The sequence below is a fragment of the Mytilus californianus genome, unplaced genomic scaffold, assembly GCF_021869535.1.
Source record: "Mytilus californianus isolate M0D057914Y unplaced genomic scaffold, xbMytCali1.0.p SCAF_3, whole genome shotgun sequence".
NCBI classification, from domain to species: domain Eukaryota; kingdom Metazoa; phylum Mollusca; class Bivalvia; order Mytilida; family Mytilidae; genus Mytilus; species Mytilus californianus.
Window position 1 is genome coordinate 42,516,761 of NW_026262679.1, and position 13,904 is coordinate 42,530,664.

The 13,904-nt window shown below is 31.3% G+C and overlaps 2 protein-coding genes across 14 annotated transcripts in view; one reads left to right on the forward strand and one right to left on the reverse strand.

Moving 5' to 3' along the window:
* Positions 1-4,009, forward strand: part of LOC127734608 (uncharacterized) — a 120,788-nt gene extending 116,779 nt beyond the window's left edge. For all 9 annotated transcript variants that reach the window (XM_052244578.1, XM_052244573.1, XM_052244577.1 and 6 more), the window contains 2 exons: positions 2,224-2,290; positions 2,758-4,009. In XM_052244578.1, the coding sequence (XP_052100538.1) occupies positions 2,224-2,290; positions 2,758-3,302 (612 nt within the window). In that variant the 3' untranslated portion in view covers positions 3,303-4,009. The remainder of the gene's footprint in view (positions 1-2,223; positions 2,291-2,757) is intronic.
* The window catches only part of LOC127734602 (phosphatidylinositol 3-kinase catalytic subunit type 3-like), a 123,842-nt gene that overhangs the window by 91,352 nt on the left and 18,586 nt on the right, over positions 1-13,904 (reverse strand). For all 5 annotated transcript variants that reach the window (XM_052244558.1, XM_052244561.1, XM_052244560.1 and 2 more), the window contains exons 13-16: positions 11,573-11,678; positions 8,330-8,446; positions 4,805-4,942; positions 4,275-4,403 (exon numbers count right to left, since the gene is read on the reverse strand). In XM_052244558.1, coding sequence (XP_052100518.1) covers positions 4,275-4,403; positions 4,805-4,942; positions 8,330-8,446; positions 11,573-11,678 — 490 coding nt within the window. The remainder of the gene's footprint in view (positions 1-4,274; positions 4,404-4,804; positions 4,943-8,329; positions 8,447-11,572; positions 11,679-13,904) is intronic.

Genomic DNA, 13,904 nt, shown 5'->3' on the forward strand with positions numbered 1-13,904 from the left:
TACGTACAGGTAATCATTTGGGTTATTATGACATTTGACAATGTCATTTGTTTACAGAGTGGAGTCTATCAGTATCAACAGCAAAACCCTTAATAAATATCAGGGCCTGTTATTTCATGGAAGTATTAACTAGAGGCTCTCAAGAGCCTGTGTCACTCACCTATATATACTGTGGGTTTGGAAATCATGTAAAATAAGGGTAAAATCATAATAAATAGTATTAGATATCCTAATAATGATTGAGGCCAAGTCTGGTTTAATTTGGCCCAGTAGTTAAATTAAAAGCAGGTCATCCCATTGTAGTCTTACAATAGTAACTGAAGACCCCTTATCATTATTTAAATTAGTTTTCAAGTTGTGACCATTTGAAATTGTTTTGATACAATTTTCCCATAGACATCTATAGTAAACCCCTATGTTCTATTTTTAGCCACATGGCCATGTTGTTTGGATGGCAGGGTCATCGGATATATTTTTCAATCAAGATACCCTATTGAAAATTGTGGCTAAGCTTAATTCTATTTGGCCCAGTAGATTAAGTGGAGAAGATTTTTGTAAAAGATTACAAAAATTTAAGAAAAATTGTTAAAAATTGACTTGTAAGGGCAATAACTCCTTAAGGGGTCAATTGACAATTTTGGTCATTAAATATTGTCTTATTTGTAGATCATAATTTGCTGAACATTATTGCTGTGTACAGTTTATCTCTATCTATAATAATATTTAAGATAATAACCAAAAACTGCAAAATTTCCTTAAAATTACCGATTCAGGGGCAGCAATCCAATAACGGGTTGTCTGATTTGTCTGAAAATTTCAGAGCAGATAGATCTTAACCTGATGAACATTTTTACCCTTGTCAGATTTGCTATAAATGCTTTAGTTTCAGAGATATAAGCCAAATCTGCATTTTACCATATGTTCTATTTCTAGCTATGTCGGCCATGTTGGTTGGCAGGCGGGGTTATCAGACACATTTTTTAAACTAGATACCCTTATGATGATTGTGGCAAAGCTTGGTTAAATTTGTCTCAGTAGTTTCAGAGGAGAAGATTTTTGTAAAAGATTACAAAAATTGTTAAAAATTGACATGAAAGCAATAACTCCTTAAGGAGATCAATTGACAATTTTGGTCATGTTGACTTATTTGTAGATCTTACTTTGCTGAACATTATTGCTGTTTACAGTATATCTCTATCTATAATAATATTCATGATAATAACCAAAAACTGCAAAATTTCCTTAAAATTACCAATTCAGGGGCAGCCACCCAACAACAGGTTGTCTGATTCTTCTGAAAATTTCAGGGCAGAAAGATCTAAACCTGATGAACATTTTAGATTTGCTCTAAATAATTTAGTTTCAGATATATAAGCCAAAAACTGCATTTTACCCCTATGTTCTATTTTTAGCCATGTCAGCCATCTTGGTTGGCAGGCGAGGTCGTCAGACACATAATTTAAACTAGATACCCCAATGACGATTGTGGTCAAGTTTGATTTAATTTGGCCCAGTAGTTTCAGAGGAGTAGACTTTTGTAAAAGATAATTACCTTTTAGGCCAGGTGAGCTAAAAATATGATAAAAGTAATTGGAACACTTAAACTGTGCTACTTTTTAATTTAAAACAAATAATGTGAGATAAGATTACATTACTATAACATGCCTAATGATTTTACAATAATTTTATGAATGAACAAGAGCAACTTGACCTCTTTCAAAAAGAAACACTAATTAAACAACATAAAACCATATAAGGGATAATTCAGTAAAATTTTCAATATTAAATCAACAACTGACATGATTCAATATATTGTTGAAACATCTCAAGAACGAAATTGCAGGCATAAAAATGCACTTTTTTCACTCAGACTTTTATGTTCTTTGATAGCCAAACGGTTGTCCCCTTAAATACAAAAATACATTTACAAGAACATATGTTGAAACCTCTCAAACCCACTAATGTTTTATGACTGTTTCAATTAATGTATTGAATTAGAAAACATACATAGGAGTTTTAGAATGACTGACCAGGAATCTGCTAAAAAAAACTTTGGCTAGATCTAGGCAGAGTCTCTGATCTGGGTCACAAAGATGGCTATACGCTATAGCATGAAAGCAATTGCTTTAAAAATCACATGTTGAAGAAATAAATAGTTAAATCGGCTTCAGATTTCACTGCTATTTTTCTGCTTAATAAATTTGTTTGTCATTCTATTTTCAGAAACTACTCTACTATGCTGAAAAAGGAGTAACTTGTACATGTCAAAGAGAAAATCCTGATATCCAAAGTAAGTGTTGTCACACATCTTTTTATTTATGTTTATGATATAATATCTAAAATTAATTAAATATATACATTTGAAGCTTTTTCATTATTCTTTAAAGTTTGCACAATTTCAGACGAAGAACAGTCATACTGTTTATTAAAATATCAATAATGTGGAGAAACAAGGTTTATTTCAAAATCAAAAGTGTTCAAAGTACATCTACATGTATAACCATACAAATTTAATAATACAAATTCGATTTACACTGAATATGAAATTAAATTATACAAATGATGTTGCTGTGCAATGAATTATTTAACTGATCTTCAAGTGTGAATAAGTATGGTTAAATTTTGATCTGTTCATTCTATTGAAACTTATTTTGAAATTAAAAATATTTTGAAATACCATATTTATATCCAAGCTAATTTATGAATTTCCCTTCCTACTACATTATTCAAAACTTTTGATTTATTTCCTGTATATAGGACAAGAAAGAAAACCCTACAAACTAGGACAAGATATCTTCTATCAACATCATCAATTCACTATAGAAAATACCAGTAGAAGCTCACCATTACAAAAAGCTGTGATAACAAATGATGGACATGTGGCCTTTATCCAAGGGTCCAGTTCAATAGAGATTTATAATACAGATGGTTCACATGTTGGTACAATACCACTACAGAGTCTGCCATTTGATATTACTGTAGTCAACAACTCTACAGTAGCTGTTACACAGCCTCTCTGTAACAGTATAGACATATGGGACATAAACAATCAACAGAGAGTGAAATCAATACAATTATCTACACCATGCTGCATTGGCATCACAACTATAAACAACAAGTTAGTAGTAGGATGTAAAAGAAGATTGTTGATCATAGATCCTCAGACAGAGAAGGTGGAGAAGACCATTAATACTGGTGGTGATACTCCTTTCAGACTGTGTGGTTCTGGTGATGGTATATTTTACACATGTTTTGATAGTTATTACCTGCACCATTACAGTCACTCTAACAACAAGATTTAAAAAGTAAAGTTACCATCAACTGTCTGTGATATGACCACACTACAAGATGGCAGTGTGTATGTGTTATGTGAGGATAGATCAGTACAACATGTGTCATCTGATGGAAAGACAAATAAACAAGTTACTATACAGGGATTGAGAACACTGAGAAGGTTTCCTGGAATAAATTATAATCTGGTACAAAAGAAACTGGCCATTTCTGATGGAGACTTAATAACAGTGTTTAATGAATGCTGATGTATACTAGAATTTAAATATTAAATGACAATATTTTCTTAATTTCATCCCAATTAAGTAGTTCTTGCAAGGTATAAGAGTGAATGTGAAAGATCTTGTGAGAGGGTAAACAAACTATACACTATTTATATTTTATCTTAACTGGTAACCAAATTTGAATACCAGTATGAAAGTTTTAAGAATGATGACAAAGTCATTGAGTAAGCATGTAAACAAATATCTGGTTTTCTTTTACAAATTTCCTCATTACAGTAACCAGTATTAGCCCTTTCTAAATCACTATCTGTTTTACTGTTTCACAATATTAAGTCTGTACAATATCATAGTAAATAGCATATACAGCACTACATTGATTGGACAGGGGAAGTAGAACAACACCAAAGAAAGCATATCTAATTAAAATCCTAAAAGGCAAGTATTAAAATGACAATAGTACGAGTTGAGCATACACTATAAATTTTCAGGAATTTGCCAGATTTCAGGATTTTGATATTTTTGCCCTATATACATGTATTCTTTTAAATTCATGGACGTCTTTCAATGACATTAAATTTTTTTAATCATTTCTTTTTTTAATAAAGCAATAGACAATACCAAGGTTAAACATCATCAATTATTACAAGGTTCTAATGGCACAAAACAACTTAAAATCAACACTATTTTTAATCACTAATGGCACAAAACAACTTAAAATCAACACTATTTTTAATCACTACAATCATTTGTATTACTGACCTTATCCATCAGAGTTATTATCTGTAGTATAAGTTGATCCTGACGTAAATCATCACCATGTTTAAACATCGTCACATATTCACTACCTGTACTTGTTTTAAAAGTCAGTCTACACGGCATCAAAGCACTCTGTAAAATATTGTTTTAGTAATTACATATATCTCCCAATCTCGGTAACACTTCTTAAATTAATTACTTGTTCAACGTAAAATCTGTAGCTTGAGTAATGATGATCTCTAGGGAAAAGTAAATGAGACAGCAACTTAACAAAATAAAGGTTTAGATGTCACCATATGTTGACCTTGAAAATGGACCAGTGCATACATCTTAAGTAAGTTTAAAATTTCGTCCCCAGATAAATCAAGTGTTATTGAAAAGACTCAACAGTGGTGCTTAAATCAAAAACGTTAAAAAGACCAAATAAAGTATGAAGTTGAAGAGCATTGAGGACCAAGTATACCTTCACAACTCTGTTATACACATTTAGATTTATCCCTAATCTAGGAGCGTAAGTTTAAATATTTTCTCACCTTTAATAATGTAGCTTTTTCAACACAGATACCATTCACTTTAACATTAGGATCTAAGGGTAGAGGCAAGTCATCAAAACTGGCAAAGTTTATTTTGGTCACCTCAGGATCTTGCAGTAAGGCTCGAAGTCTTTCTATCTAAAATGTAAATACATGTATATATGTTAAAACTGTCAAAAACAGTTATAAAATAATTTCAATTATCACTGTTCATTCAAATTAATAAATACTGCTAGTTTATTTTATTATATACACCTTTTTGTATATTTGTGAATTGTTTCATCAGCTGAAAACTTTTGTAGAGTAAAAACTCACTGTGAGCAGAGCCCACAACATTATGCCCCAAATATTTGTAAATCCATGCTTTGGTATTTTTGATTCCGAGCAAAAATATAATAAAGTGCTGTGTCATGAAGGCATGATACACCCATTGCTTTTCAGCTGGTCTTTATGTTTTCAATGAATATACATGATCAACTAGAAATACTGTGAGCACGGCGCAAATAGAACTCTAACCCTAAAAGAAAGACATGCACACACAGAAGTAACCATTGACACAAAACATTTAGGTTGAACTAATTTTGTGGCCTCGATTTTGGAAGGAATAAAATTCTCTAACCGTCCAAAGTGTCAAAAATGGACAGATTTCAACAAATAAAGTTCCATATCACCGCAATTTTATATCAGAAATTTATAAAAACTAAAGGGAGCTTATTTCAACAAATATTAACAAGACACCAAAGTTTCATGAAAACTACTCCAAGCGTTTTTGAGTTATTGTTCGAAAACTGGAATATCTCCCTCTTTCATGAATTAAATTCCCTATACTCCAAAACGTTAAATCAGTAATTTCTAAAAATCGAAAGAGATCTTATGTCAATATTTATGTTAGACTCGGATCAAATTCCGGTCTTTAATCGACATTTGTTCCTCAAATCGACATCAAAATCTGATGTCACGTTCTCAAATCAGTGTCCAATATTTTATCACTCTAATCGACGTCCAATGTAACGTTATGAATTATAAAAACAACATCTGAATGATGAGAGAAGAGATGTCTATAAATTTCATTGAATCTTTTATTTTTAAATTGATCTTTGTTTATATTATCTGTATCGTTTTGTCTTTTTGTGAAGTAGCTTACAGAAACTATAACTGTTTTCTTAAATTGGTATCAAAATACACTGATACAGTCTTAACAATAGAAAGAATAAAGACGTACGGCCAATTGTTGAAAAGTATTATGATTTGGTCTTATATTTTTCAACAACTTTTAGGGTTTTAGGTTCAACCCACCATTTAATAAAGATGTGATTTCACTGCGACAAGTCCATAAAACAGACGTCGATTAGAGAGGCAAAAAATTGGACGTTGATTTGAGAACAACAAAAAGATGTCAATTAGAGGGACATCTTTTTAGCTGTTGATTTGGAATGTTATTTTATTGTGACGTCAGATTAGGATGTCTATTTGAGGAACAGATGTCGATAAGAGACCGGACATCGATCTGAGTCTTACATATATATAAACAATTCACCAAAGTTTAATGAAAATTCTTGAAACCATTTTGAGTATAGTCAGAAAACATGAAAATCACCCAATTTTAATAATAAAATCTCATAACTCACAAAGATTTAATCAGAAACTCATAAAAATCGAAAGGGAGATTACGTCAATAGGAAAATGCAATTCACCAAACTTTCATGAAAATTGGTGAAAGTTTTTTTGAGTCATTTAGGAATAAGAGGCGTGTTGACAAGGGACATAAGGCCGCAATTAAAAATATCTTTGTTTCCCCTTACCCTACCCACCATTTTGGAAGTGGGTAGGTAGGTAGGCTTTTTTTTTTTTTAGAGAAAATCCCTGAAATATATCTAACACACAGGAAAATACGGTTCTTTATTTTTTTTTATAGTTTTATTAATTCAATTGAAAATATAAAACCCCAACGAGACTGCTACCTAGTAACATTCAATGCAAAAAATATGTAGACTTGTTTTTCATTTAAGGAAATACTAAAATCCACAAACCATGATCCAAGCGAGTATGGCTATGCCTAATAAGGCTTATTCTAGAAAACTATGAATTTATTTTTAACAATAAACTTTACCATGAAACCTTGGGCGTGCCTATGTGTGGATCAGCATTCACTGGGTTAGCAGACCTTACAATGTTTGTTAATTCTTGAACACATTTTACAACGCTTTCAACACAGAGAAACAAAATGATAATGATAGTTGAAGTTCACCTACAAATTTTCCTGTAATGAAACAATATTCTTAGACACTGTCATAATTATACAAAGGAGAAAGATTCTTTAACGAAGGCATAGTATGATACAAGACATTGAAACCAATATCAAACCAACTGAAACATATCAATATCTGCACAGACACAGCTCACACCCAAAAAGTGTTTTCATTGAAAGGATTCATCAAGGGTGAAGTATTGAGGTATCTCAGAAACACATGTAGCAAAACTGATCTAAAAAAAAACCAGTTAGAAGCTCAAACGAGGATATCAAATATCTGAAATCAACGATTTTTTTTATCAAACACAAAATACAGAAAGGGAAAACTTGCTAACACATTGCCCAGCGAAACGGGAGCAACCGCTAGTAATGTTAACAAAATTCAACCCATCTATACAGAAACTAAAAATATAATAATGAAACACTGGCATCTTATTTCACAAAACCCTGAATGTGTGACCATATTTAATCATCAGCCCATTATAGCTTATAAAAGACATAAAAACTTACAAGAACTGTTATCAAAGCATTAGCTGGTATAGTCAGCTCAACTTTTCACAACACAATATGATACTGAGCTCGAAAAAAATCAACTACTATTTTATCCAAAGACAACTGGTGTATGGTCTAATATAACATACGAAATGAAACAAAATAGCATAAATAGCACGCCAATATACAACTTATTGAGTCGACCACTGATGAAGGCGAACTCAGGGATTTACCCCAAACACGGCAGAAACACCGGGCCTAACATTTAAGCTCATGTTTGAGCCCGGATGCGCAATCATAACTACTCGGCCATTCTCGCTACGCATACAATATTGTTATTGGAGGCGTAGCTAGAATGGCAGAGTAGTTACGATTGCTCGGATACATTTATTTAAAACATCATTCAATTCCAATTTCAGTATCCTTGCATACGTTGTTTACCCTTTGCTGCAAACACACGGGCGACAATGATTTCGCGGAATGTTGAAAATACGGATCATTCAAGGAAACGAAATTAAAAAACGACCTTTTGAGCGAAACGAAAAAAAAAAAACAACCATGTGATTTTCGAAAAAGATTATTTCAGTCGGCGGATTTTTAGAGGGTCGGTCGGGTAAGGGGAAACAAACTTAATTTTAATTTTGGCCCAAAGAAAGACAGCAGTATACCATAATATATCCTGTAAAGGGGCATATAAAAATCAAAGTAAGAAAATATTATAAGGTTTCCCTGACTATCTTGTGTTTTTTAATAAAAATTTTACACTGATAAAAACAATATACCTTTTTCTTCCTATTCCCACTTTCTCTGGTCACAGCCTTTACCATGCTGACTAGTCTTTCTATAAACATTTGTTGTCTCGCCAGAGTAGCTCTCTTTAAACGGCATTCCTGGCCACCCTATAATATAAATATATATTACATGAATTATTTTGTTTTTCATCATTGTATTACTGATCACTCAACACCTACCTATAATTAGAATATTTCGAATAAGTAATTAGAAACAATTTCTGACAAAATGAGGTTCATATGTCAAAAAGAAATTTCTTTTCTTTTTATTTTATTAATTTTTTTTTTCAAATCTCAGATATTTTATGTCTATTTATATTTCTATAGTGTGCTTTACATTACAGTAAATTAACTTGAACTCTGTGTTAACTCATAAAACCCTGCAAATTCAATTATCTCCCCTTTAACAAGTTAAATTGGGATTTTTTTCATTGATTGACTTTCTGGAAGGATTCTACGACTGTAATGTTTCATTGAAATTGGTCTAGATTTGAAGGAGTTGCATCTACAAGACACATTGACATACAGACAAACAGCAAGACAGACAAAGGAAAAAACTGATGGAGGGAAGCATGAATGGATGGACGGACAGACAGGAAGATTCCTATATATATCCTCCCATCATACTTTGCTTGCAGGATACATAACTAATGTAGAAGTTTTGTAAAGTTGTCCATGTTTAAAGAATTTCATATCTATATACGTAAGAAACATGTATTCTTGTTTGATAAAAAAAGGAGGTTCTTCATATGTCTTATTCATTATTTTTGCATTAAAGGACAGCTTTTAAATAGTCAATACCTAGGCATCATGTTAACCTTCGTTAATCCCATGATCTTTGATGTCATTCAATGTGAACTTTCTTTTCATCATTCATTGTCATTCCAAAAATATTTTGGTGGAAGTGAGTATAACATTATTGAGAAAATTTATCCTGCAATCAGCCAACTGTTGTACAAATAACAGGTACACAAATAATTTTTGCATTATTTGTACTTGTACTTGTACAAATAAAGTCTCCTGTTACCCCACTTCCATGGAGAGCAAGCGGTAATGTGGAAATTTCTTTTTGCGCAACAGTTCTTTTGGGATCCTCTTCGCAGTCCACGTTTAAACTATGTTGATTTCTTTGAAAAATTAGAGACAACGATTTGGATTTTAACAACTAAAGTTTCAAGCGTTAGGTGTAAATTGCAGGATGAAAACATATATATACATTGTCGGAAAATATCAAATTTATTTGTTCTTGCTACAAAACAGGAGAAAAGCTTGGCGAGCCTCGCTTTTTCGTCCTGTTTCTAAAGCTCATACAAATAAATTTTATATTTTCCGACAATGTACATATATTGTATATATGGTTTAATGTCTGTAAAATATAATGATTCTAAAAAGTTTCATAACAAGTGAGAATGGATTTTTTATATTTTGGGCTTTGTCCAAACTGTTTAGGAATAGGCCAAAAAAGAGGCCAAACACAATATTTGTTCTTGTCTCAGAACGATTACTTGTGTATAAGTGTTTGGATCTCTATGAAATTGTATAAGATTCAATACCTAAAAAGGGAGGTAGAGATTGATTTGGGGGTTATTGCCCCAACCATGGAGGAATAAGGAGTAAAAAAATAAGGATTTTCCGGTTTCCAGACAATAACTTGAATAGAAGTTTATGGTTCTCTATGAAATTGTACCACAAGGTTCCATACCAAATAAGGAAGGTTTGGATTGATTTTGGGGGTAATGGCCTTAACCGTTTAGGAATAAGGGGCCAAAAAATAATACTTTGAATAAATTGTTTATTTCTTGACCAATTTCAATGGGGTTTAATTCAAAGTTTAGAATTCTTGCGTTCTTTAATATGCTGAATCTAACCATGTATTTTAATTTCAACAAAAAATTGAATACTTTGGGTTCTTTGATATGTTGAATCTAACAAGTAGATATAAGAAGATGTGGTATGAGTGCCAATGAGACAACTCTCCATCCAAGTCAAAATTAATAAAAGTAAAAGGTATTCAAATTTTTAATTTAGGCCCCATTTATAATTTGGTCCACATTAAGGTCCAAAGGGTCCAAAATTAATCTTAAGTTTGATTTTAACAAAAATTGAATTGGTGGGGTTCTTTGATATGCTGAATCTAAACATGTATTTATTTGGTTTTTTTTATTTAAAGCCCCGTTATCAATTTGGTCCACACTGAGGTGCAAAGGGCCCAAAATTAAATTTGTTTGATTTCATCAAAAATTTAATTCTTAAGGGTTCTTTGATATGCTGAATCTAACCATGTATTTGGATTTTGGATATTGGACCATAATAGGTAAATATTTCATTAGTATAAAAATAACTAGAACTCTCAAATTTCAAATTTTTCAGTTCTTAGACCACATTCATTCTGTGTCAGAAACCTATGCTGTGTCAAGCATTTAATCACAATCCAAATTCAGAGCTGTTTCAAGCTTGAATGTTGTGTCCATACTTATATCTTATAACAAGATAGGTCAACAAAATTAACCAAATAAGTGTGGTACTAGAAATATCTCATCATGAGGGGAAAAGATTCAAGCCACAACCATAAGGTAATAGCATTTTGACAAAGCAACTTGAATCAAGTAGAGATGAGCCAATAAACTATAATGACACATACCCATCACAGAGAAGTAAAAGTACAACTTTAAATGGTTGTGCCTGTGAGAAACATTTGATGCCCTACCACATTTATGATTTATTTTATAATGTAAGACACTTTAGCTCTTATTCCTTTCAAACTAAAGTTTTACCAATTTAAAGGGGAAGGGCATAACAATTACTTAGTAAACCAGCTTGCTACTTGCCATTTGTGAAAAAACTTCTGATATAACACCCTTAGTATATGTATTTACATCCTGCATACTGTGGATTCATTTCTTTTTTGTGGGTACCAGTTTGCATGGATTGAGGAAACTTTCTTTTTCATGAACATTTGATATTGTGGATTTGCCAATGTCTGCATATGAGCATTTCAAAAAATTGTGATTAGATGAACATTTAAATTTGCGGTTCAACTGTACCCACAAAATCCACAAAAATGGTATTCTACTTATAATAATGAATTCACAGTAATTAAAGGTTTTAGCCTGAAAACAGTAGGAGAATTTTGATGGACAATTCAAACAATGTACTCAGTATGCATAACTTTATGAAATAAATGACATTTAGTTCAAGATCCTGTGTTGTTCATTTATTGTACCTATTACTTACCTTAACTAAAGCCTGGCTAAATCTTTTCATGATACATAAATACATTTCATTAACTCTCTGTTCTTTAGCAGTTGATTCATCGTTTTCACATTCCACAGAAACATACCTGGAAAACAAAGACATTGTGATAGTGGCTAAAAATACTCACTCCATGAAGATTTAATATTCAATTCACAGAATATCATCAAAAGTAGTAGGGGTGTTAATCCCAATAATTGGTCCTGAAATCTGAATATTAATAAACATTGTCTGAAGTCACACAAAATATCTATTGTAATAGAAAAATAAAGTGTAAATGAACTGTTAACACAGAGATGTGGGATATAGATCTATGAGACAGTAACCCAATAACACAAAAGTTCAAAAGACATCTCAAGTTTAATATACAATGAACATGAATAAAAATGAGTCTACAAAACAAAAAAAGTTCCATCAATATATCACAACACAATTTTGTCAATATATGACACTTAGTGTATCCATATTTATGGAAATAAACAAAGATATGTGTGCATTACAACTTTTAATCAAATTCCTTCAGATGGAATTATACTTCCATAATAAAAAAAATTATTTGTGATAAAATTTAAGTTTTTTTCCCCTATTTACAAAAATGATTTATGATGAAAATATTAAGTTCTTTGAATCAGAAACATCACTTCAAATAGGCATATATTAAACAAACTAAGAAATGTACAGTACAAATGGGGAAGCCAACGGATCATCATCATCAACGAAAGTATTACCAAAAATTAAAAATAAGATTGTTTGATTGATTGATTGATTGATGTTTAACACTCCTTTCTGCAAACTTGGCAATTTTATTTAGAGGAAGCTGGAGTCTGGAGACCTTTTGGTAGGAAAACTAGCAATCCTAGTCAATTAAGATCAGAGTTGAATGCACCTTGCTAAAAAGGGTTTAGTGATCACTGTTGATGAACTGCTTAGAAGTCTCTGCCACAGAGGTTACCTTAAAAGAGGAGAGAAAATACATCCTGTTTTTCTCTAATTTTGGTATGAAGATTACCATAAGAGATTTTACTATCAATATCTGAAAAAAGATTCTAGAATGTTCCAAGGTTGGGCGATAAATACCCCCCCGGTATTTACCGGTGCTATTTACCGGTATTTACCACCCGGTCAATACTCCTCAAGTGGTCAATACTGGCAAATACTGGACAATTGAAATTTTCATGGTTCTTTTGACAGATTTTACTATCAATGTTAGTTAAATCTTAGTTGATAGGGGAAATTATTTTAACTTTATTCATATGGCATGATTCAGTTTATAAAAAGGATTGATATTGGTATGTTTTATCAACTATTAGCATGAATAATGACTTATTCAGTTCTTATGGGTAATGATATAACATAGTTTAGGTATGGATATAAAACTGCTATATCAGTTATTTCAACATGTATAAAATATATATATTTTTTTCTTGAAAAGGTTTGATTTTAACAGGTAAATAGAATTACAGGTGACTAGATTATCAGGGCATTACCTATTGGTAAACGGACAGAAAGTCACAGGACAAAAAGTCACAGGACATAAAGTCACAAATTTGATAGGACAAAAAGTCACAGGACAAAAAGTCACAGGACAAAAAGTCACAAATAATTTGTTGACAATTGTTTGAATATATAAGAGAAAGATCTTGAAATATTTTCTTTTTATTACATATATTCATTTTTAAGTTTAGGAAATTGTTCATAAGCCTTGTTAAATGAAACTTTATTAAATTTTAATCATGCAAAGGATATATTTCTTGGCACAATGAAGCCATTTATGTACCAAGCCACTTTGACATTTTGTTTTCATAACAATTATTTGATCATTATTGATATTTATTGAATAAATGTTAATTACAAAGTTGCTTCGTATATAATAGTTCAAGAAAAAACAAAAATTTTATTTTTTAAATTAGTGTTTTCTTGTTTAAAGAAAAATAATCTCAAAACTGAATTGTGACTTTTTGTCCGTGACTTTTTGTCTGTGACTTTCTGTCCTACATTCTTACCTATTATATGGCAAGCTGGTGTCAAAAGTTTATTCAATATTACAACTGTCCCCTAATAAATGTTGACATAACAGGAAAAAGTCATAAAAGTAATTTTTGAAGACTGTTTAAAACAATTATTTTATTCCTGACTATTCAACTGCATGATAAATATCTTCTAATTTATAAAAACTAAATACAGAAAATGGAAATTTTGAAGGATCTATACTTTGGCTGCTGTTTTTCTTTTTCTTTAATTTTATTCTAATAATCACTGTCCATGATGTGTTCATGTAAAATTTCAATTTATATAAGAAAAGATAACATTAAAA